The sequence below is a fragment of the Globicephala melas genome, chromosome 6, assembly GCF_963455315.2.
Source record: "Globicephala melas chromosome 6, mGloMel1.2, whole genome shotgun sequence".
NCBI classification, from domain to species: Eukaryota; Metazoa; Chordata; class Mammalia; order Artiodactyla; family Delphinidae; genus Globicephala; species Globicephala melas.
In genome coordinates, this window is record NC_083319.1 from 1,715,048 (window position 1) to 1,734,338 (window position 19,291).

Sequence of the window (19,291 nt, forward strand, 5' to 3'; positions counted from 1 at the left end):
CTGGAGCGGAGCAGGCGAAGGACAGCAGGGGCCCAGACACCTCCCACCTGGGCCAGGGTAGGTGTGCAGTAAAGGGATGGAAATAAAGGGACAAGAGGCCCCAGCAACATGAACGGACGTGACAGAAGTGACGCCGAAACGTTTATTTGATGGCCTCAGATCGCCCCTCCCTCTCCCAGCTGGACAGCAGGGGTGCACTTAGCGTTTCACAAAATACGGCCTGGAGACGACTCTTCTCCACAGAGCTTTGTGGCCCGGTTCTGTGCAGCCCGCTGGCGGCCAGGAAGCCGCCCTCTGAACCACGGCAGCGTCAGAAGGACCCACGGCAGCCACTGCAGGTGCCCAGCCCTGCAGGGCCCCGCGTGCGGCCTCAGCCCTCCCGCCTTTCAAGCCCGCCTCCCCCGCCCCAAGCTCCCCAAGCTCCCCACCTCTGAAATCAGAGCCTTACTCCTGAGGGCAAGAGGCCACCCCTCACTGGTCAAGCTGGACGGCGCATCGCCCCGGGACCCTCAAGGTGCTGGCATGGGTGGCCCTGGCCTCCCAGATGCAGGCGGGCTGATGGGCCCGGGGGCCTCAGAGGAGAGGTCAGGCCTCGCCCGCCCAACGACCACCGGCCTCGGAGAACCGCGCAGTCCCCCACCTGCCGAAACCCCTGGGGAAGCAGGAAGACTAGCCCGGCTCGACGCCAGCCGGCTGCCCCAGCCTCCCTGCACTTCCCGTTTCCAGCTGCAGTGGTGGAGAGCAATCTTTATTCCACTGATTGATTGGCACGTCCAATTCTGAAGGAATTCACATTTAGGAAAAGTCCCACAGTCTGCACCGTCTGTGAACGTCTGCCCTAAAGTCACCCCAAAGAAACGCGTGTGGACAGTGCTGCTGCGGCGCCTCTACCGGAAGAGCCGGTACGTCCTGGGCAGGCGCCCGTCCTTATTCGCCAGTGCCGCCTGGACGTGCTCGTACGCCGGCAGATCGCTCAGGTCCCCCAGGGCGGCCACTGCGGGCTTCCTGCGGAGCATTGCAGAAGCAACTCTCTTGATGTCCTCTGGCTTCACATCGCCTGGCACGGGGAAGAGAGGTGTCAGGTGAACACCCGACCCCGCGTGGACCCCACTCCTCTCCATGCCGTGGCTGCGGTCCTGAACAGACAGAGGGGCCCCCAACCTGCCACCGCCTCCCCACCTGCGGAGGAGGGATGCTGAGGACCCCAGAGGGTCCAAGCGCAGCCACGTGTGGACCGCACGGTGACACCCGACCCCGCGTGGACCCCACTCCTCTCCATGCCGTGGCTGCGGTCCTGAACAGACAGAGGGGCCCCCAACCTGCCACCGCCTCCCCACCTGCGGAGGAGGGATGCTGAGGACCCCAGAGGGTCCAAGCGCAGCCACGTGTGGACCGCACGGTGAGCTTCTTAGTAAATGAGCAAGTGTCAATTTCAACTGCATTAGGACATGCCCATCCCAACAGGAGTTAATATAATTAATTAAAAAAAAAAAAAACCCTCAGCTACGAGTTACCTACATGGCGAGTCTGCAAGGAGGGGAAAACCAAAGCCTCAGCACCGCGTGGACGAAGGGTAAGGTCAGAACGAGGGGGGCTGAGGGGCTGCACACGTGGCCCAGCCTTGGAGGAGGGAACCACACCCCTGGGAACTTATTTTCTACAGAAGACGAGGCCTCAGGGAGATCAGGTACTGTCATACTCTAGGGGCTGAGGGGCTGCACGTGGGCGGGGCAAGCACTGTCCTCAGCAGGACTCCAAACCCAGCAGACGCCCGGGGACCATGTCAGCTTCACCCTGGGCGACTCGGCCCCGCAGAGCAGTAGGCAGAGCCCTTCTGGGGTTGCGGACCCTTTGGGAATCTGACAAAGCTAAGATTAACCTGTCCCCCAAAGAGTCACAAACAAGTACAGCTTGGCATCCTGGAGGCTCAGGGCCTCCTGAAGGCCACTCACAGGAGGCCACGGACACCTGCCACAAGCCCCCGGGGCAGCGCTGCTGGAGCTGGTGTCTCTCCACGCACAGCACGGCACTTTCCACCCACTTTCCCATTGAATATGCGTTGAAACCTGTAGGGGTCGTGAGAGGCCCTTTCATTAGGGGCCAAAAGCTGGAGTCACACGGGTAAGGCGCTCAGCCGGCGCTGGCAGGCCGGGAAGCAGACCTGGGAGAGGACAAGGCTTGGGGTGCGGTCCTGCGGGGCCACCCCGCCCTGGGCCCGGGACTCACGGATGAGCGCGCACAGCTCGTGGGGCAGCTTCCTGGAGCGGGTGGCCAGCACCTGCCTCCCCACGTCCTCGAAGATGACGGGCCTGGCTTCCAGGTTCATCATGAGCATGGACATGAGCTGCGTCTTGGCCCGCTCCAGCTCCACCTGCGGGGTCACATGGCTCAGTCCCTGGGCTCACGCCCGTCTCCCAGCCAATCGCGAACGGCCCGGCCAGCAGAGGGGCTGACGGACGTGTCCTGGCGAAGGGTCTTCCGCTTACCCGGGGCTACATAAGGGAACACGGCCCCCTGTGCCTGGGCTCGCGGCCCAAGTCACCGGCAGATCCCGCCACGTTTCTGCCTCTGTGCTTTCTGGGTCACGGCTGGAACTACACTAATAGGGCCTTTACCACATTCGAAATAAGGGAGAAGTATGTGCTTCCCTGGAGTTCTTGGGTTTACACTTTGCCATGCAGCATGAGCAGGGAAGAACACCAAACACCCAAACTGCAGGACCCCAAAGCTGGCCACACATTGAAATCACAAGGAAAACAAACTCAACACCGGCTCTGGGGCTCCCCGCAAATCCCGGAGCAGGGTCTTGTCAGCTACGTTCACCGCGCTCCCTGGGAAATCCGCAGGAGCCAGCTCAAACTACCAGCTCTGTATCTGGGGCCAAGTTTAAGGCTGCAGCTCCAGCGAGTTCCGTTCCTGAAGCCCAGCCTGGAGTGCAAGGGCAGAGACGGGGGCGCTGGTGAGAGGTGCAGGCCGCCCACCGGGGAGCTCTCAGGCCTGGAGAACAGGTGCTGGAAAACATCTCAGCTGCCTAGAGTCTGTGTGTCTTTTAAGTAAAGTAACTCCTGATTTAACACACGTCTTGATGACTTTTGCAAGTTCAGGCAAATAATTTTTATCTCAAGTTGCCTTCACGTTAGAGAAAAACACTTTTTCTAGCCGGACGCTAATGGAACCACCACGTGTAAATTTTTAAACACGTTTTTATTTTTAAAATAATACTTCTTTTTCTGATTAAAAAGGGAGTATGTGGTTACTGCAGAACACATGGAACGTACAGAAGAGAAGCCCTGAAGTGAACCACACCCGCTGACCCCGAGCAGGCTCATACGCTGTGCTTCTCTGCTGCTGTGTGCGTGTATGTGCCTGTGCGCGTGCATGTGCACACACGTGTCTGGGCACGCCTCCACGTGTAGTGTGTATATAGAATCTGCTTATTGGTGCCACTTCTGATCCAGGAAAAAAAGCAAGACTTCTAAACACGCGTGGTATAATAAAAAGTAAATGAAAAAAATGAGGGAACAAAATCTCAGGTCAAAACGTAAACCAGAACCAGGAAAGAGCTAGAAAAATGCCCTGCGTGGCCCGCTCGTTCTGCTCCACGCTGCTCCAATGTACCCTTTTACAGAAGGACACAGGGCAGGCACAGGAGGCACAGGCTCGGTCAGAGAAAGCAGACCTGGCGCTGGGGGGGTTCTCAGCATCAAGACCAGGGAGGACGGGCTCCCACGGGGGCAGGTCTGGGTCACCCCGGGGCTGTGCTGTCCTGGCTGGGATGCTGGTGGTGTGGGGACAGAGCAGGGGCCCTCTGCCGGCCAACCCTACACCATGTTCTCTACCCATCGAACACCACAAGGATGTTGGAAATGGCTCCGAGCCCTACTTACCACATCCACAGTTCCAGCCATTAAAACAAACTCTCTCGTGATGATTTCCACCATTTCTCTAACCTGTAAGAGAGCGTGGAGCGGGAGAGCATGATCTCAGCCCAGCAGCCTTCGTCCCCCGGTTCCCACAGTGAAGGAGGCCCGGCCCTCACCTGTCTGGGGTCGGCGCTGGCGTGAATGCACAGGAGGCCTGTGTCCTCGTAGCTGTGGTGGTAGGAGGTCGCGTTGTACATCCAGTGGTGCCTGTGAGGGACGTGGGGAGAGGGACGCCAGGAAGGTGTCAAGGCCCCAGAGCATGCTCGGCTGGACCGGCGGCCCCGACGCAGCGGGCGAGGGCACCCAACCCACCTGTTGAGCACGTTGAGGTAGAGCCTGGTGAACATGCCCTTGCCGGGCCCGCCGGCCGAGAAGGAGCCGCCGCCGCCCATCATCATGTTCAGCACCGCGAAAGGGAGGAAGTCCCCCTCCTGCGGCAGACGGATGGCAGAGCTCAGCCTGGGCTGAGCCCGCACAGGTGTGAGGCCTGCTCCAGGACGCCCTGCCTGACCGCCCAGGACTCACCAAGAAGGAACAGCTCTCCAGGCCAATCATGATGTGCGTGAGCTCAGGGAACGGGGTGGGGCCCAGGCTGACACTGGACATGTCCCTTTCCAGCTGGAACCAAGAATGCACTCAGTGGAAGACGCGTGAACTCAGTGAAAGACCACCCGGCCTCGCACGCTTCTCAGGTCAGGTGGTATATAAACGGGTCTACAGAAACCGTACACCAATATCAGGAAACCCCTCGAGAGGCGTGAGCCAGCAGAGCCTCCAGTCCAGGTGGAACTTGGCTCTAACAGGAACACGGGTTAAGGTGAAGCCGGGTTAAGGCGACCCTAACACCTTCAGGATAAACACAAGGTCGATCACACTGAAAAAAGAAGTCAAAGAAAGCGTACACAACCCGAGATCATGGCTCACCTTGACGATGCCCCCCGTGTACTGTGCCACCGATCCATCCACGTGCACGGCCGCCCCACTGCCCCAGGCAGGGCGGGTGCCCAGCAGGTACTTCCGGGCGCATTCCACCAGCTGCTCGTGCCCCACCCCCACCCCGGCCAGCACCATGCGGTCCGGGGTGTAGTAGTTTCTCAGGTAGGAGTGAAGCACCGATCGATTGATCTTTGCTATGTTCTCCGTAGGGCAGAAGCGGTGGAGGCCAACTGTGTTCTCCCTGTAGGCGGCCTTGATAAAGGAAGCAAGAGACGCACGAGTGACAAGGAGAACACAGCCAGGTCTCCCCAGGCAGGCCGGGACGGCGGCGCCCCGCGGCCAGGTGGGAAAAGCCCGGGCCTCCCCAGGCAGGCCGGGACGGCGGCGCCCCGCGGCCAGGTGGGAAAAGCCCGGGCCTCCCCAGGCAGGCCGGGACGGCGGCGCCCTGCGGCCTGATGGGAAAAGCCCGGGCCTCCCCAGGCAGGCCGGGACGGCGGCGCCCTGCGGCCTGATGGGAAAAGCCCGGGCCTCCCCAGGCAGGCCAGGACGGCGGCGCCCCGCGGCCTGATGGGAAAAGCCCGCCAGCTGCTCGTTTCAGCTCCCATTTGGCAGGAACAGCTCTGTGTGTTTACAGAAAGAGTAAACCTGCCTCTCCGGAACAAAAACTCGTAAGAAACGTCAAATAAAAGGCTCACTCTACAAACCTCGTTACCGTAAGGATTAAAAAGTTTAAAACTTGCATAGCTAACAAATTCAGAAATTAAAAATGTTCTGCAAGGTGGCATCAGGCAGGTGAACGACCCCCGCCGAGCCCGGGGTCAGGGGGCGAGGCCGTGGAGGTGGCCCGCGTGTCCATCGCACCTCGTGAATCATCTCGGTGAGAAGGGGCTCCGGGTCGGGCCGCATGCCGAGGTCCTCCAGCTCAAACCGGACAGCCATACGCGTCAGCTCGATTTCTTCATCTGCAGAGAACCAGAGACGAGGCTCAGCCGGAGGCCGCCCCGAGCCTGGGTCGCCGAGCGGGGCCCAGTGTCGTTCATCGGCAGGCACGGGCAGAGCCTCCTCTGCCTTCCTCTGCGGCAGAGCTGGGGGGCACTTGTACGAGCGACGGGGAGAGTGCCCTGCAGGCCGGGAAGAACTGTATGAACTGGGCCTCCTCCCCTCTGCCCGGAAGCAGCCACCTGGCCCCGCTCCGAGCCGTGGCTTCCTCCCCGTACGAGGCACTGAGGTCCAGACACAGAGGCACAGACCAATGGCGGGGGTGTGTTTTATCAGGTAACTGGAACCTGGGAACCCCAAGGCCAGGCTGCTGTGAAACAGCGCAGCTAGCCTGGCCGGTGTCAACTCCCAGGAGGGAGCCTGAAGTCCTGCCGTCTGCAAGGCTGAGGACGGGAATGGGGGCAGAGACACAGACACTTCTGGTAGCACGTCAGTCAGGGCGTTTAAACACCGTCTGAGATGCTTTTCTGAAATGAAAGAACCATTTTGCTACAAACGTCAAAGGGCACAGAGAGGAAGTGTCCAAGCATTCAGTATCAAGGACGTTTCTAATCGTGAGCGCCGTTTCCAGTGACCCCCTGCTGACTGTCACTGGTGGGTGGGCCCAAGGCTCCATGACACAGCGCCCCTCCCCGGGGCAGTGAGTCAACACACCTCCCAGCACTGCCCCCCACCCCAGGACCCCTCAAGCAGGCCGAACGCACACCTGTTAGCCTGGGGTGCAGGACCACGTCTGCCAGCAAGCCAACTACCGTGTCCAGGCCTTTGGAATCAGCAGACACAGCATACATGGTGGTGTCTCTGGAAAAACCAACAAGACCAACATTGGGGGCACTAAGGTCACGACAGGTGTATGCTGGGGCGGCAGGGGGGGCGGCTACATCTTTCTGCGTCGAGGGTCAGCACACACCTGGGCTATTTCCCCTTTCCCATCTTACAGTGTAAACTCTTAGCACGCAGGAACCCCAGCTGTGCACAGGCTAACTGCTGGAGTGGAAGACACTGTCCAGCCCAACTGGAGAGGCAGCTGAGCGGTTTTCACCAGCACAAGCCCCTCTGAGGCTACTCGTGTCATCCTGCGCTGAGTGTCCGCTAGGCGAACCGTCCACACGGGCGCATGCCTGGCCTTAGACGGCTGGGGGACAGAGACCGATTGTAACAGTAGCTCACAGCACGTGGCACTGTGACCAGACAGGCGCACTGAGGCAGGGGAGGCGCAAACGTGACAACCACAGAGCCACGAGGGCGGCACGGTCAGGCCAGAGACCACGCAGAGTGGGCCCAGCTGCCACGGGGAGAGGAGCGAGCCCTGGAGGGGAGACGTGGCCATCAGGGCCTCTGCAGGGAAGGGGCCATTCTTAGTGGGGAAGTGCTGTAGGACCACGTGGGAGAGCGGCAGGAACGGAAGTCTGAGCTGAGAATTAGCTGGCTGCACTGGGGCAGAACACAGGCCTGCCTGACCAGAGAAAGGGGCTCCCTGGGGAGACGGAGGATGAGATTTTTCACAAGAACACAGCCAACCAGTCTGGCTTTCATTCACGGGCAGCCGGGAGCCACAAGTTTCTGAACAGACCTTTTTTTGAATATGTGAACATGCCGTCAACTCTAATTCTTGGCATTTAACCTATGTTTTCTCTCTAATTTTTTTTAGCATTCAGATCAAAATAACCAACCACTTAAAAAAAGTATGATCTAGGACTTCCCTGGCGGTCCAGTGGTTAGGACTCTGTGCTTCCACTGCAGGGTGTCCAGGTTCGATCCCTGGTCGGGGAACTAAGATCCCACATGCCACCCGGCGTGGACCAAAAAAAAAAAAAGGTGTGATCTCTGTCTGCTCATCTCACATTGCCCTGAGCAGAGCTTTCCAAAACACGCCCCACAATGGGCAGACAGACACCACCTGCCTTTGTCCACAGCACCCCCACCCCATCTGTGCCCCAGCTGCCTACTGAATCTTCCCCACCCCAAACCAACCACTGCCTCTTCCAGGCTGAGCCTCTGCACCTGCTGTCTCCTCGGTCTGAGCCACGGCCGTCCGTTATTCCACCTGGCAGGAGCCTTCAAGCAGCAGCCCTGACGCTGAGTTGCCTGCCGTTCCCTTCCTGACCTCCCCCGCGGTCCCACCACCCTCGGCCCCTGGCTCCTGCGTCTACCACCCGTGGTGCAGCCCCTTGCCCCATCTGTGAGCATCCTGGGGACAGGCCTGCTCTGCATCCCCAGTGCCCAGCCAGCAGCCTGGCTCGAATGGCAGGGGAGGCTTGGCCCTCGGAGCGCATGCCTCTGTGTAAGTGTTGCCACGCACCCAACCCTCCACCCGAGTCTCTGCCTGGACCAGGGCTCACTTCTCACCATTCACCTCCATGGCCTCGCCAATGGGAGGGGCTCAGGGGGACTCTGACCAAGGATGAGGACAGTCCACGTGATAAAAGATGAGTCTGTACGTGAAAGCTGGCGTACCTTGATGTCTGGCAGTCACAAATACCCCCGTGCTTCTCCAAGGTAAGCAAAATTTCATCTTTGCTGTCAAATCGATCAGTAGACTAGGAAAAATGAATAAGAGAACCTACGTAAGCCACGCAGAACAACCTCCAAGATACAGTTTTTAAGAAAAAAATTTACTTTTGCTTTCAGAACACTTAACTTAGAAACCTTAATTAGTATCGACTTGGCAACTCAAGCATTTATTAAAATATCCACTTTAGAAAGCAAACCTTGACAGATTCTTCCCAAGTATAGCCTCAAAAATCACAAGTTGGACACTGACCGAAAATGCCAATTTTTCCAAAAAGTGAGCAATTCCACTGAGATATTTTGCTTCATATCTTGATCCAGAGTTAATAAGAACTGGCAATAAAAATAAAGTTGACAGGTTAAGTCAGATATTCAAAAGAGAAAATTTAATCAAAACAAACCTTTTAAAATTGTGAATATGACCGATACAGCCAGATTTAAACACATGAAGACAAGTACGTACGTTACCTCGATTCCGAAGGTTTTCACAGCTACATACGTACGTCAGTATTTATAGAATTACGTACTTTATATCTGTGGTAGAAAACTTTTAGGATGACAGAAAGGCAGAAAGAAGGAAACAAAACCCACCACCAGGAGAGCCACCGTTCACACTCTGCTTACTAAATTTTCCGATTCTACGCCATGCTTTTTCACTCAGGACACAATTCATGAACGATGCCCTAAGTACAACTAACAGTCAGCTGAAGTGTGTGCATGTTACAACAAACGGGGCCGCCCGCGACGCTACCGACAGCACTTACTTCCTACTGTACAAAACTGTCCAAACTTATTTTGGGACGCCACACGAAGCCCATTCTCCAGTGTGGTGACTCTGGTTTCAAACTTTTCTTGTCCATCAACTGTGGCAAAAACAGGCTTGGGTACTCCGGGCAAGGGGGAAGAGAGGGGGACGCTGGGATAGGCACCGCCACTACTGAACTGCCTGTACGCAGGGGCTCCAAACCTGAAACACAGAAATCGGCCCAGGTATAATACAACTGAGATGGTGGGACCTGTGGTGACCACCTAGGTGCAGTTACTTGTGTTCTGTGTGCATTTAAAAAATCAGCATCTCCTTATCTAGAGGACTGACTTCTACACGTCTCCAGAGACAACACAGAGGAGTGACCGAGAACACCACTGAGGTGTTCCCAGGGACATGCGGCAAGTTGGTTCAGGCCTTTAGGCCTCAAATGCCGCCTCCATGAAAAGAGGGTTAAGTGGGTTAAGTCTGTTTCTACACACCGAGCACTTGGCCAAGCCCTGCCCTTCAACAGCCCCCTGGAGCCCAAGCAGAAGCCACATCTCTTCACGGGGTCCCGAAGGCCTCTAACTCCCCCTCCAAACTCATCTGCTAGCCCCCCCACCGCCCCAGGCCCGGGTCCCACTGGCCAGTTGGTCCGTTCCCTGGACACACTGGGCCCATCATCCCCTCGCTGCTGTTCTCACGGTTCCCGGCCTGACCCGCCTTCCCCTGCACTGTTCACAGGGCTGACCCTTCTCTCAGTCCCCGTCCCTTGTCTCAGATGTCACCTCCTCGTAAGCTGCTCCTCCTCGTTCCACCTGAAGTTAGTCTCTCCTGTTTCTTACCGCCGAAGGCGGCTTACTCCCCTTAAAGCTGACACTTTGGGCATGAGACTGCCTGGACCCAGTGCCTGGTTTCTGTCCCCATCGCACCCAGGATCTCACAGCGAGGGATCAACACCCATCTGTCGCCTGAATAAAAGCGCCAGGGCGGGAAAAGGCCAGACATCCAGAGGAGAGAGGACAGAGCACAGCAGTCAAGGACATGGCTCTGGCGACCACAGAACCCAGGCTTGCCGGCTCGGCCTCACAAGGGGGCACGCGGCCGGAAGGGGCCGGGGCGGAGATGACACGTGACTTCGGACGAGCACCCCCCCCGACCGCCCGGGAGGAGAGGGCGGGAGAGAGGCGGATGGGGCTCGGGACCGGAGCCCGGGGCGCCATGGGGGTAAGTGCCCCCGTCGCCTCGGGGACCGGACGGGGGTCCCGCACTCCCAGCCCGCTTGCCGGGCGCCGCCCCTCGGCGTGGGGGAGCCAAAAGCGGAGCGTCCAGAAGGGCGCGGGCCGCCCCAGCCCCCGGCCGATCCCCGGCCGGCCCTCGGCTCACCTCAGCCGCGAGCGGCCCCACGAGCCCGAGCCTCGCAACAGCCCCGTCGCCGCCAGCACCATAGCCGCCATCTTGAGTCACCGCCCACCGACTCTGTCGTCACTTCCTGTTCCGCCTCCGGCCCCCCGCCCCCCCGGCGCCGGCCCGAGGCGTTCGGGCTTGCGTTTCCGGTGCGCGGAGCAGAAGCAGCGGCCGGAGGCTCGGAGCAGCGGCCGAGGGGCGGGCGACTGGGGCGGTCGACTTGGGCCGCGGCCTGGGCGGAGTCGGAGCCATGGAGCCGCCGCTGCCGGGCTAGGGAGGGCTGGCGCCGCGGGGCCCGCGGCGATGGCGGGCTACGCGCGTCGCCCCGGCGTCGCCCCGCTGTCCCGGGCCCGGAGCCTCGTCATTCCGGACGGTGAGCGGGCGTGGGGCGGGCGGGGGTCCGCGGCCCGGCGTCCGCGCTGAGGCCCAGGTGAGGCGGGCGCGCGGTGAAGTCGCTCTTGTTGTTATTACAGCTCCCGCGTTCTATGAGCGCCGGTCTTGTCTCCCCCAGCTAGACTGTGAGCGCCCCCAAGCCAGGGACCTGGAGTCCCACTTCTTCGGCATTCGGCCGACGTTTATGTGCTATGTGCCCAGTCCGGTGCTAGCTTCCGTGGGAGACACAGGTGAGAGACGAGCCTCAGGGACTCCCGGTGCCGGCACTACCTGTAGGTCCCGCGCGATAGCGCAACTCACCCCCGGCCCAACGGTGACCACTAGCCCCACCGTGCGCCGGGCGCGGGGAGTAGGAAACGTAAGTGGATAGGAGTCCCGTCCCCTGGAGCTCACAGTCTCCTCTTGGAGAACCCCCTGCCCCCCCAGCCAGACAGTTCCAGTACACCGTGGCAAATGCCGGCATAGAGGTAGGCCCAGTGGCAACACAGGAAATCACGTTGCTTTCTCAGGTGGGAGGATGAGGGAACCTTCATCCAGTAGGCCAGGCTGGGGAACCAGGTGTAGCCATCCTCTGGTCGCTGCAGCTGGGCAGAGGCCATCTTTAGTTCATCCTAATTCTCCCCAAGCGGCTACACTGCCTGCCTGGGGTCCAGGGTGTTCAGGGAGCGTTTAGGTGGTTCTGTCAGGGTCTGAGAGCCCATGACAAGCCACGAGGGCATTCAGGAGGCACCATAAGACGGAGGACGTGCGCCTGCCCCGCGGGGCATCAGACCTACGGGAGCTTTTTCAGAATCACAGCTGCCAGGGCCCACGGATGTCAGACCATCTCCAGGGGCAGGAGCCCGGGGGCTTGTGCTTTGAAAGTTGCCCAGGCCGTAAGAGCCACTGCAGTAGAGACCGCATGTCAAAACAAGTTGTGGTCATAGAGGCCTCCCGTGATCACGGTGGGGTGATGATGTCTCTGCAGATTTGGGCTATGGAAAGGGGAAAGGCACTATGCACGGTCCATCAGGAGCCCAGAACACACACTTTGGAGGTACAGTAGTTCAGTAACCCTTTCTTTTTTTCTCCGTCCATGCCTCTATGTGGCAGGCACGTGCCCAGCAGCAGGGCTGGCAGTCTGACAGCATATAACCCGAAAGAGCAGGTGGGGGTGGAGCCCCACAGTCGATCTTGACCCGCGGGTGGAGGGAAAGTGGGCACAGGGGCAGGAGAACCTGGGCATGAGGGATGGCAGGGGGTGGGAAGTCACACCTGAGGGGTCTGAGGAGACAGTGGGGCCAGGGTTACAGGAGCCAACTTCATACAGGGTTGACACCTGGGCTTGGATCACTGGTGGGCCAAAAGGGCCGCAGGGTGGCTGGTTGGGTACCGGCAGAGTGGGAAAGAGAAGGGAGAGCTGGAGAGTGAGTGGGGAAAAGGCTGGAGGTGGAGCAGTGGTTCCTGACGTGGCTGCACGTCCGCTCTGCCAGCCTCCAGCGTAGGCTGCAGCCCAAGCCCTTTGCATGGGAGTGGAGGCGCGTGGCAGCCTTAGACGTCCCCAGGTGGACCCCGTGGCAGCAAGGTGCGGGGACCGAGGAGCTGGGACGAGAAGGAGAGTTTAGCATGCCCGAGTCGGTCTGTTCTATCAGCCAGCTGTCTCGTTTCCCAGTGTCGCTGAGGTCTGGTGGAAGGACGAGGGCAGTGTTCCCCATCTTAGGTGGGGTCGTGTTCAGGAAAGAGCAACGAATAGGGACGTTCCCTCTAAGGACCTTCAGAAGACGTTTCACGTTTGTGACGTCTGTTATCATCTCAGGTGAGAAACTTGGAGATCTTGAAGAGGCAAATCCATTCTCCTTTAAAGAGTTTCTGAAAAGCAAGAACCTTGGCCTGTCGAAAGAGAATACTGACAGCAGAATTTATTCAAAGGTAAACCTAAGGCGTTGTTTGCAGCGACCTTAGACAGAAAACCCTTCCGGAGGCCGTCTCTCTTCTGACGTGCAGTGTTGCTTCCCAGGAGGCTGGCCGAGGGCTGTGGGGCAAAGCGGGGCAGCTGCTGCTCCCGGTGGAGAAGCCGTGTGGCACTCAGAGCCGTTTGGGTCCTTCCTGCCCCCCACATTCTCGGCAGCCAAGATGGGCCCTTCTTCTTGTTCCAACCTCAGACGTCTAGGAAGAAGGGCCTGCGACGGCTCCGGAGCCTGAGCGTCGCCTCCCTGTCTTCTTCAGGAAGCCACGAGGCACTCGCTGGGACTCGGCCGCAGCTCCCCCACCTCCCAGGCCATGGGGTATGGCCTGGAGCATCAGCAGCCGTTTTTCGAAGACCCGACGGGGGCTGGCGACCTCCTGGACGAGGACGAGGACGAGGACGAAGGGTGGGACGGGGCCTACCTGCCGTCTGCCGTGGAGCAGACCCACTCCTCCAGGGTTGCCGCCAGCACGTCGCCCTGCAGCACCTATGTCTCCTTTTTCTCCAACCCGTCGGAGCTGGTGGGGCCTGAGTCTCTGCCTCCGTGCATGCTGAGCGACTCCGACTCCCGCGTCTCCCCAGCCGGGAGCCCCAGCACCGACTTCACAGTCCACGGAGAGTCTCTGGGGGACAGGCACCTTCGGACACTGCAGATAAGTTACGAAGCAGTAAGTGAGGGGACTGTGCATCGGCACCCTGGTCGCGGCTCGTGTCTAAGCAGCATTCTTGGAGGAAACCTGGAGCCCCCGGTGTCCCTGATGGCCGGGGGTGGGCTCTAAGGACAAGACAGCCTGTGGTCTGTCTGACCGGCAAGAGCGTAACCGCCAAAGTCCTGCGGAGGGCTGTGAGGGGGCGTGAACTGGAGCAGAGGGAGATCCTCAACGCGCTGCCCTCAGAAAAGGGTCCACCCCAGCTGGTGGCTCGGGGACAGCTTGCCCGGTGTCCTGAGGGCATTTGAAAAATTATAGTCACCTAAGAGTTATAAGATCTCAGTAAGACTGGAGTCTGTGACTGTAGTAGGCCTTTAAAAAGCAGAAAACCTTGTTCTTGGTTTTTCACTGTATGTGGACTGTAGAGTGGCTCTTGCAATGTTTTTGTTTATCAAGAAGTTGCAGAGCCAAGTAGCAGAAGTACACATCCCTTTGCAGTGAGACACCGAGCTTCTAATGAGGATTTTCTTTTTCTGCAGCTGAAAGATGAAAATTCTAAGCTAAGAAGAAAGCTGACCGAGGTTCAGAGCTTCTCTGAAACTCAAACAGAAATGTACGTAAGTTTTGAGTTAGGCTTGCAATTCAAATTATCTTCTGACCCTCAAAGAAACCAATGCGAAAACGATAATGAAGTATCAGAATTGGACTGTGCCTGGGTTTTTATTGTTTTGTTTTTTAAAATTAGTTTGTTTATTTAACTTATTTATTTTTGGCCGCGTTGGGTCTTCGTTGCTGTGCGCGGGCTTTCTCTAGTTGCGGCGAGCGGGGGCTACTCTTCGTTGCGGTGCACGGGCTCTAGGCATGCAGGCTTCAGTAGTTGTGTGAGAATGGTTTTATTGCATTAAATCCTCAGCATCAGATACGTTTCTTATGTTTTGTGTAAAAGTGTGTTTGAAACAGAGCAAAATCAACCCCACTTGACAATGGAGCAGCAGAGCTGTCAGACGGCCCCAGGGCACCCCTGACCGCCAGCCAACTGGCATCCAGCTCTGAGGTGGTCGCCTCACAGCTGTTCCTCCCAAGGTGCATTCTGAAACCTTGTGGTTTTTATTTGATCAAATCCAATTAAAACTGCTTATAGTCTGACATTCTTAGAATTAGTCAAGGGAGTTACTAGTCACCTGGGCTTTTTCCTTAACAAGGGTGAGGACGCTGGAGCGGAAGTTAGAAGCGAAAATGATCAAGGAGGAGAGTGACTACCATGACCTGGAATCGGTGGTGCAGCAGGTGGAGCAGAATCTGGAGCGCATGACCGTGAGCAGACAGGCGCCTGGCTCGCAGTGGGGCATGGGCGGGGCCAGCCTGGCTGGACACTGTCGGTGTCTGCTGTGTCACTCCCCACAGGGCACTGAGTCCTGCCCCGGGGGCACATGGGTCTGGGTGGGCCCAGGCAGGCCGGCAGTGAGCAGGGCCCCTCACAGTGGGCTGCCCAGCCGGGGCCGCCAGGTGAGGGAGAGGGACGGGGAGGGAGGGGGACGGGGAGGGAGGGGGAGGGGGAGGGGCGGGGAGGGAGGGGATGCGCCCTGCGTCCATTTTACCGTGTCAGTGATGCCTCTTATTTTTTTTCTCTTTTTGTGGGGGGAATAACAGAAACGGGCAGTAAAGGCCGAAAATCACGTCCTAAAACTGAAACAGGAAATCAGCTTGCTCCAGGTAACTAGAGAGAGGGGCTTAAACGGTTCACATATTCGTGAATTCCAAAAAGGGCACCAAAGAGTCTCTGCTGGGGTTTCCTCCCCTCGCCCTCCCGCTCCCCCGCAGATGAAGCACCCAGATCAGGACAGCCTGAGCTTTCGTGCCGGGCCTCCTGGTTGTGCCCAACAGGAGTGTCGAGGGCATCACTATAGAGCGGGGGGTGGCACGTGCGCACCAGACGACAGGCGAGGTACCAGGGACGGCATTAGGCCCGTGTCCTTTAGGAGGCCTGCTACCCCCCAGTTAGGGAAGGGCATCATCCCCTTGTCGCCTCTACCTAGGGTGCCTTGTCTGGTTTCAGTCAGATGGCCTTTTAGCTGCTCTCCTGTTTAGCCAGGAAAAAGCTCTAACGCTGCCACGCCCGTCCCCTCCCCCCCACCCCGGGCCCAGGCGCAGGTCTCTAACTTCAAGCAGGAGAACGAAGCCCTGCGGTCAGGCCAGGGTGCCAGCCTGGCAGTGGTGAAGCAGAACACCGACGTGGCCCTGCAGAACCTGCGCGTCGTCATGGACAACGCGCGTGCCTCCGTCAAGTGAGTGCAGGGCCTGGAGGGGTGCTTAGCCGATGCTTCCAGCTGCAGCCTTGGGGGGTGGGGCTCAGTGATCCTGTCCACTCCGCAGTCACACGACACATCCTTGGTGAGCAGGCCCTCCACGGTCCACGGGGGGATAACCGTTCTCACCTGGGAGGCTTGAGGGTTAACGTCAGCCAGACCTGAATCACCTACAAGACACCAAGGTTTTGAGTGAAAAAGAATAATACTTTCCCTCTTATAAAAACACATACACTTGAAGAAGGCCCAAGACGTGCAGGGCACAGTGAGGCTCCTGGGAGGGGTCGGTTGCCGTCGTCGTGATCTCTCTCCCGCGGGGCTGAGCTCAGCAGCAGCGGTGTCCGGTCAGAGCCGCTGGTAGGGAAGCCCATCGGGTGTCCAGACACAGCTGTGGGTAGAGAAGCCCGTCTCGTTTAAGTCCCGTACAAAGAGTCTCTTGAGACTGAATCTAAGATTTAAAAACTCTGCACTTTTCACTCTGGAACTTCTCTGCTTTAACGCTTCTGGGTTTTTTTGGGGGGGTGGGGGCGGGGGGCTGCGTTGTGTGGCTTGCGGGATCTTAGTTCCCCAACCAGGGAACCAACCTGTGCCCCCTGCAGTGGAGGCGGGGAGCCCAAACCACTGGACTGCCAGGGAGGTCCCAAAGCTTCTGTTATTGCCCTGGAGCAGTTGTAGAAACCATCTGTAACATCTGTGCTTTTATTTCAGGCAGCTGGTTTCTGGAGCTGAAACATTGAATCTTGTTGCTGAAATCCTTAAATCTATAGACAGAATTTCTGAAATTAAAGATCAGGGAGAGGAGTCTTGAGACCCACGGAGGTGCTTCCAGCTCACAGCTCTGTTTACATCCTGAAACCATTACCTGATGGATTGCAACATGCCACCATGTCTCTGAACGTGCAGTCTTCACACACAGTAAAGATACCTATCACAAGATACTAATTTCACGGCCTGGAACAGTATCGTGAGCCGCACACAGGGAGGAGCAGCCCCTGGATGCGAGAGCCGCACCTGTGCTCCGTGTAGCCCTCCTTGGTGAGCTACGGGCGCTGATCATCTGCTGGAAGACACTTCTATAAAAGCCGGTGCTTTTTCTTAGAGTTACTAAACAAAAACAGCAATTCTGTGATGAGTGTTTTCCATTGTCATTCTAGAATATGAACTGTAAGATAAGTTCAGTTGATCGTCTTTGCTTTCGTAAGTAGAGAAAAACACTAAATGAGTCACAACGTAAGCGCTCACCTCAAACAGGGACCTGTGCCTTACTGGCGGTGCTCTGCACCCCCTCTGGCTCACAGCCCACTCCTTCAGCTTCGGGGTGGGGGTGGGGGCTCCTGTGGTTGGTGACCTGAGCGTGGATGCCCCACGAGGTGGTTGCCATTATCTTCCCGCAGGGATCAAGGTCAGCACGGGCACTCCACGGTGGGGCGCCACCTAAGTGCACTGGAAGGAAAACTGGCTTTGGCTGGAGGGTTTTGGTACGCATTCCAAGCGGCATCTTGGAGGATGACATGTAGGATTCAGGGACTTGGAGGATGGCATGTAGGATTCAGGGACTTGGAGGATGGCATGTAGGATTCAGGGACTTGGAGGATGGCATGTAGGATTCAGGGACTTGGAGGATGGCATGTAGGATTCAGGGACTTGGAGGATGGCATGTAGGATTCAGGGACTTGGAGGATGGCATGTAGGATTCAGGGACTTGGAGGATGGCATGTAGGATTCAGGGACTTGGAGGATGGCATGTAGGATTCAGGGACTTGGAGGATGACATGTAGGATTCAGGGACTTGGAGGATGGCATGTAGGATTCAGGGACTTGGAGGATGGCATGTAGGATTCAGGGACTTGGAGGATGGCATGTAGGATTCAGGGACTTGGAGGATGGCATGTAGGATTCAGGGACTTGGAGGATGACATGTAGGATTCAGGGACTTGGAGCCGAGGCAGAGCCTTCCCAGGTCAGGGCGATGTCTCCCCGGGTGCCTTTCCAATCCCTTCCTGTTGGAGGGGAGGCGTAACATGCACTAGATGCCTTTTTGGCTGTTTTCCTACGGATGTTATTTTTTTAACTAAACGTCCTTTTTGCATCCTGTTCAAATTGACAGTTTTCTTATTTAATAAATTCTAAAATTCACATGCAGTGTCCTTTTTTTTCCTAATTCAGCCCGTTCTTTATGCTTGAGAATCACGCTGCTGACCGTGGCCTAATGGGTGGTTTGTGCTGATAAATGAAAACGCCCAGGGGGTTAGGGTGGACCCACACCGGCTGCTAGGCTCGGCTGCAGGGACAGTGCGCTGCGGACACGCGCGGCACAGCTGCGTGTCTTGGGTGGGACAGGTTGGAGTCTAGCATGGGAGCATTTGAGGTCCCCTGGTTGGACTTACAAGACGTTTGAACTGCTAGGCCCTGTGATCTCAGCTACAGGTAAGAGCCTCCCAGCAGTCCCCACTGACCCCGCCCTTCATCTCACCCCCCACCCACTACCTTGTGCTCCTGCCCGTTGGTGAAAAGTGGGTTCCGGAATCAGTTTTCAGAGCAGACTTCAGACAGGGTGGTCTAGTAGGAGAGTGTTAGAGTGAGCCTCTCTTCTGGGTGCGCTCGCAACAGCGCTGGGGCTGCCGGGGGTGGGGGGTGCCTGGGCCACAGCCCTGGGTAGAGGGCACGGCATTCATTTTACAGGGACCAGATCACCGGGCTGGAGGGCTGGGGTGGGCACAGGGGGTCTGGGTGCAGCAAGGAGGGGGGTGGACACGCAGGCTTCTGTTACACTGTTCTCTGTGCCTTTGAAGTGTTCCACAGTAAAAAAAAAAAAAACTTCAGAGAACAATTCACGATGACTTCGTTGAACATGCATCTCTGCCTGTGCATCTGGACCCCGTGGGCTCGGGTCCCGGACTATTACGGGGGCGCTGAGTGAGCACGGGAAGGACCGGCAACTCTGTGGGCCCCTCGCTGCAGGTCCCGCTTTGAGCACCAACCCGCGCCCCCCTCCCCACCGCCGCCACCCCACCTGGCTCACGGGAGGGGCGCCTGCTCCTACCTCTCCCGGCATCCTCACTCGCCTTCCAGGACTCGGCCACCGCCCCCGGGAAGGCGCACTCACTCTGGAGGTCAGGGGCCCTCCCCGCGGGGGCGCGTCGCCGGGGTGAGGCCGGTCGTCTCCGACGGGCTCGGCGCACCGGCCCCGCACGGCCCGGCCGCGACAGTCGCGAGCGCTCGGCGGGTTTTCTCCTCGGTTCCTCAACCAAAACCCTGCACACAGCTAACGGAGAAACAGCACAGACAGGCTCGGTGGCTGCGGGAAGTCCCACAGCGAGGGAGAAGACTCCGGACCCGGTGACCGGGCCCCTTGGGTCCGCAGCGAGGCGCCGGCGGGCGCGGGTAGTCCCGCGGGCGGCCGCACGGAGGCAGCACTGGCCCGCCCGAGAGCCCCGTCCCGGCGTGCCCCGCGCCTCCGCCAAGGCCTTGGA

General features: G+C 58.3%; 2 protein-coding genes and 1 long non-coding RNA gene across 13 annotated transcripts; 1 reads left to right on the top strand and 2 right to left on the bottom strand.

The window, feature by feature from the left end:
• Window positions 1–105: 105 nt before the first annotated feature.
• On the bottom strand, window positions 106–10,635 carry PMPCA (peptidase, mitochondrial processing subunit alpha). The gene is made up of 13 exons (XM_030838307.2): window positions 10,504–10,635; window positions 9,134–9,336; window positions 8,623–8,702; window positions 8,316–8,398; window positions 6,565–6,659; window positions 5,721–5,821; window positions 4,848–5,111; window positions 4,449–4,541; window positions 4,236–4,354; window positions 4,040–4,130; window positions 3,888–3,950; window positions 2,227–2,371; window positions 106–1,057 (listed from the first exon to the last, which is right to left on the bottom strand). The coding sequence occupies exons 1-13, from the start codon at window positions 10,572–10,574 to the stop codon at window positions 888–890; spliced, it is 1,578 nt and encodes a 525-aa protein (XP_030694167.1). The 5' UTR covers window positions 10,575–10,635; the 3' UTR covers window positions 106–887.
• Window positions 10,636–10,683: 48 nt separating this feature from the next.
• On the top strand, window positions 10,684–17,954 carry ENTR1 (endosome associated trafficking regulator 1). Of its 10 annotated transcripts, none has more exons than XM_060300152.1 (10): window positions 10,684–10,897; window positions 10,998–11,147; window positions 11,885–11,953; window positions 12,713–12,825; window positions 13,123–13,530; window positions 14,052–14,125; window positions 14,715–15,018; window positions 15,163–15,225; window positions 15,658–15,797; window positions 16,527–17,954. In XM_060300152.1, exons 1-10 carry the CDS (start codon window positions 10,828–10,830, stop codon window positions 16,624–16,626), a joined length of 1,491 nt encoding a protein of 496 aa, XP_060156135.1. In that variant the 5' UTR covers window positions 10,684–10,827; the 3' UTR covers window positions 16,627–17,954. The 10 variants fall into 10 exon arrangements, with proteins under 10 accessions (XP_060156135.1, XP_030694152.1, XP_030694153.1 ...); XM_030838292.2 differs by having other exon boundaries at window positions 14,715–14,826; XM_030838293.2 differs by lacking the exon at window positions 11,885–11,953 and having other exon boundaries at window positions 14,715–14,826.
• Window positions 13,691–19,212, bottom strand: LOC132597438 (uncharacterized). Of its 2 annotated transcripts, none has more exons than XR_011377515.1 (3): window positions 18,862–19,212; window positions 17,061–17,261; window positions 13,691–15,988 (listed from the first exon to the last, which is right to left on the bottom strand). It is a non-coding gene; the product is annotated as an uncharacterized lncRNA (long non-coding RNA). The 2 variants fall into 2 exon arrangements; XR_009564211.2 differs by lacking the exon at window positions 13,691–15,988 and adding an exon at window positions 16,001–16,206 and having other exon boundaries at window positions 16,403–17,261.
• Between the last annotated feature and the right edge of the window lie 79 nt (window positions 19,213–19,291).

What these genes read in the sequence shown, in the direction of transcription:
- PMPCA (XM_030838307.2), bottom strand. Translation starts at nt 10,574, where the DNA reads ATGGCGGCTATGGTGCTGGCGGCGACGGGGCTGTTGCGAGGCTCGGGC. An exon ending in TGTGACTGCCAGACATCAAG is followed by an intron (nt 6,660 to 8,315) that starts GTACGCCAGCTT and finishes TGGTTTTTCCAG; the next exon opens with AGACACCACCATGTATGCTG. An exon ending in TGGCTGGAACTGTGGATGTG is followed by an intron (nt 2,372 to 3,887) that starts GTAAGTAGGGCT and finishes GTGACCCCGCAG; the next exon opens with GTGGAGCTGGAGCGGGCCAA.
- ENTR1 (XM_060300150.2), top strand. Translation starts at nt 10,828, where the DNA reads ATGGCGGGCTACGCGCGTCGCCCCGGCGTCGCCCCGCTGTCCCGGGCC. An exon ending in GAGCCTCGTCATTCCGGACG is followed by an intron (nt 10,898 to 10,997) that starts GTGAGCGGGCGT and finishes TTGTTATTACAG; the next exon opens with CTCCCGCGTTCTATGAGCGC. An exon ending in TCTGAAACTCAAACAGAAAT is followed by an intron (nt 14,126 to 14,714) that starts GTACGTAAGTTT and finishes TTCCTTAACAAG; the next exon opens with GGTGAGGACGCTGGAGCGGA.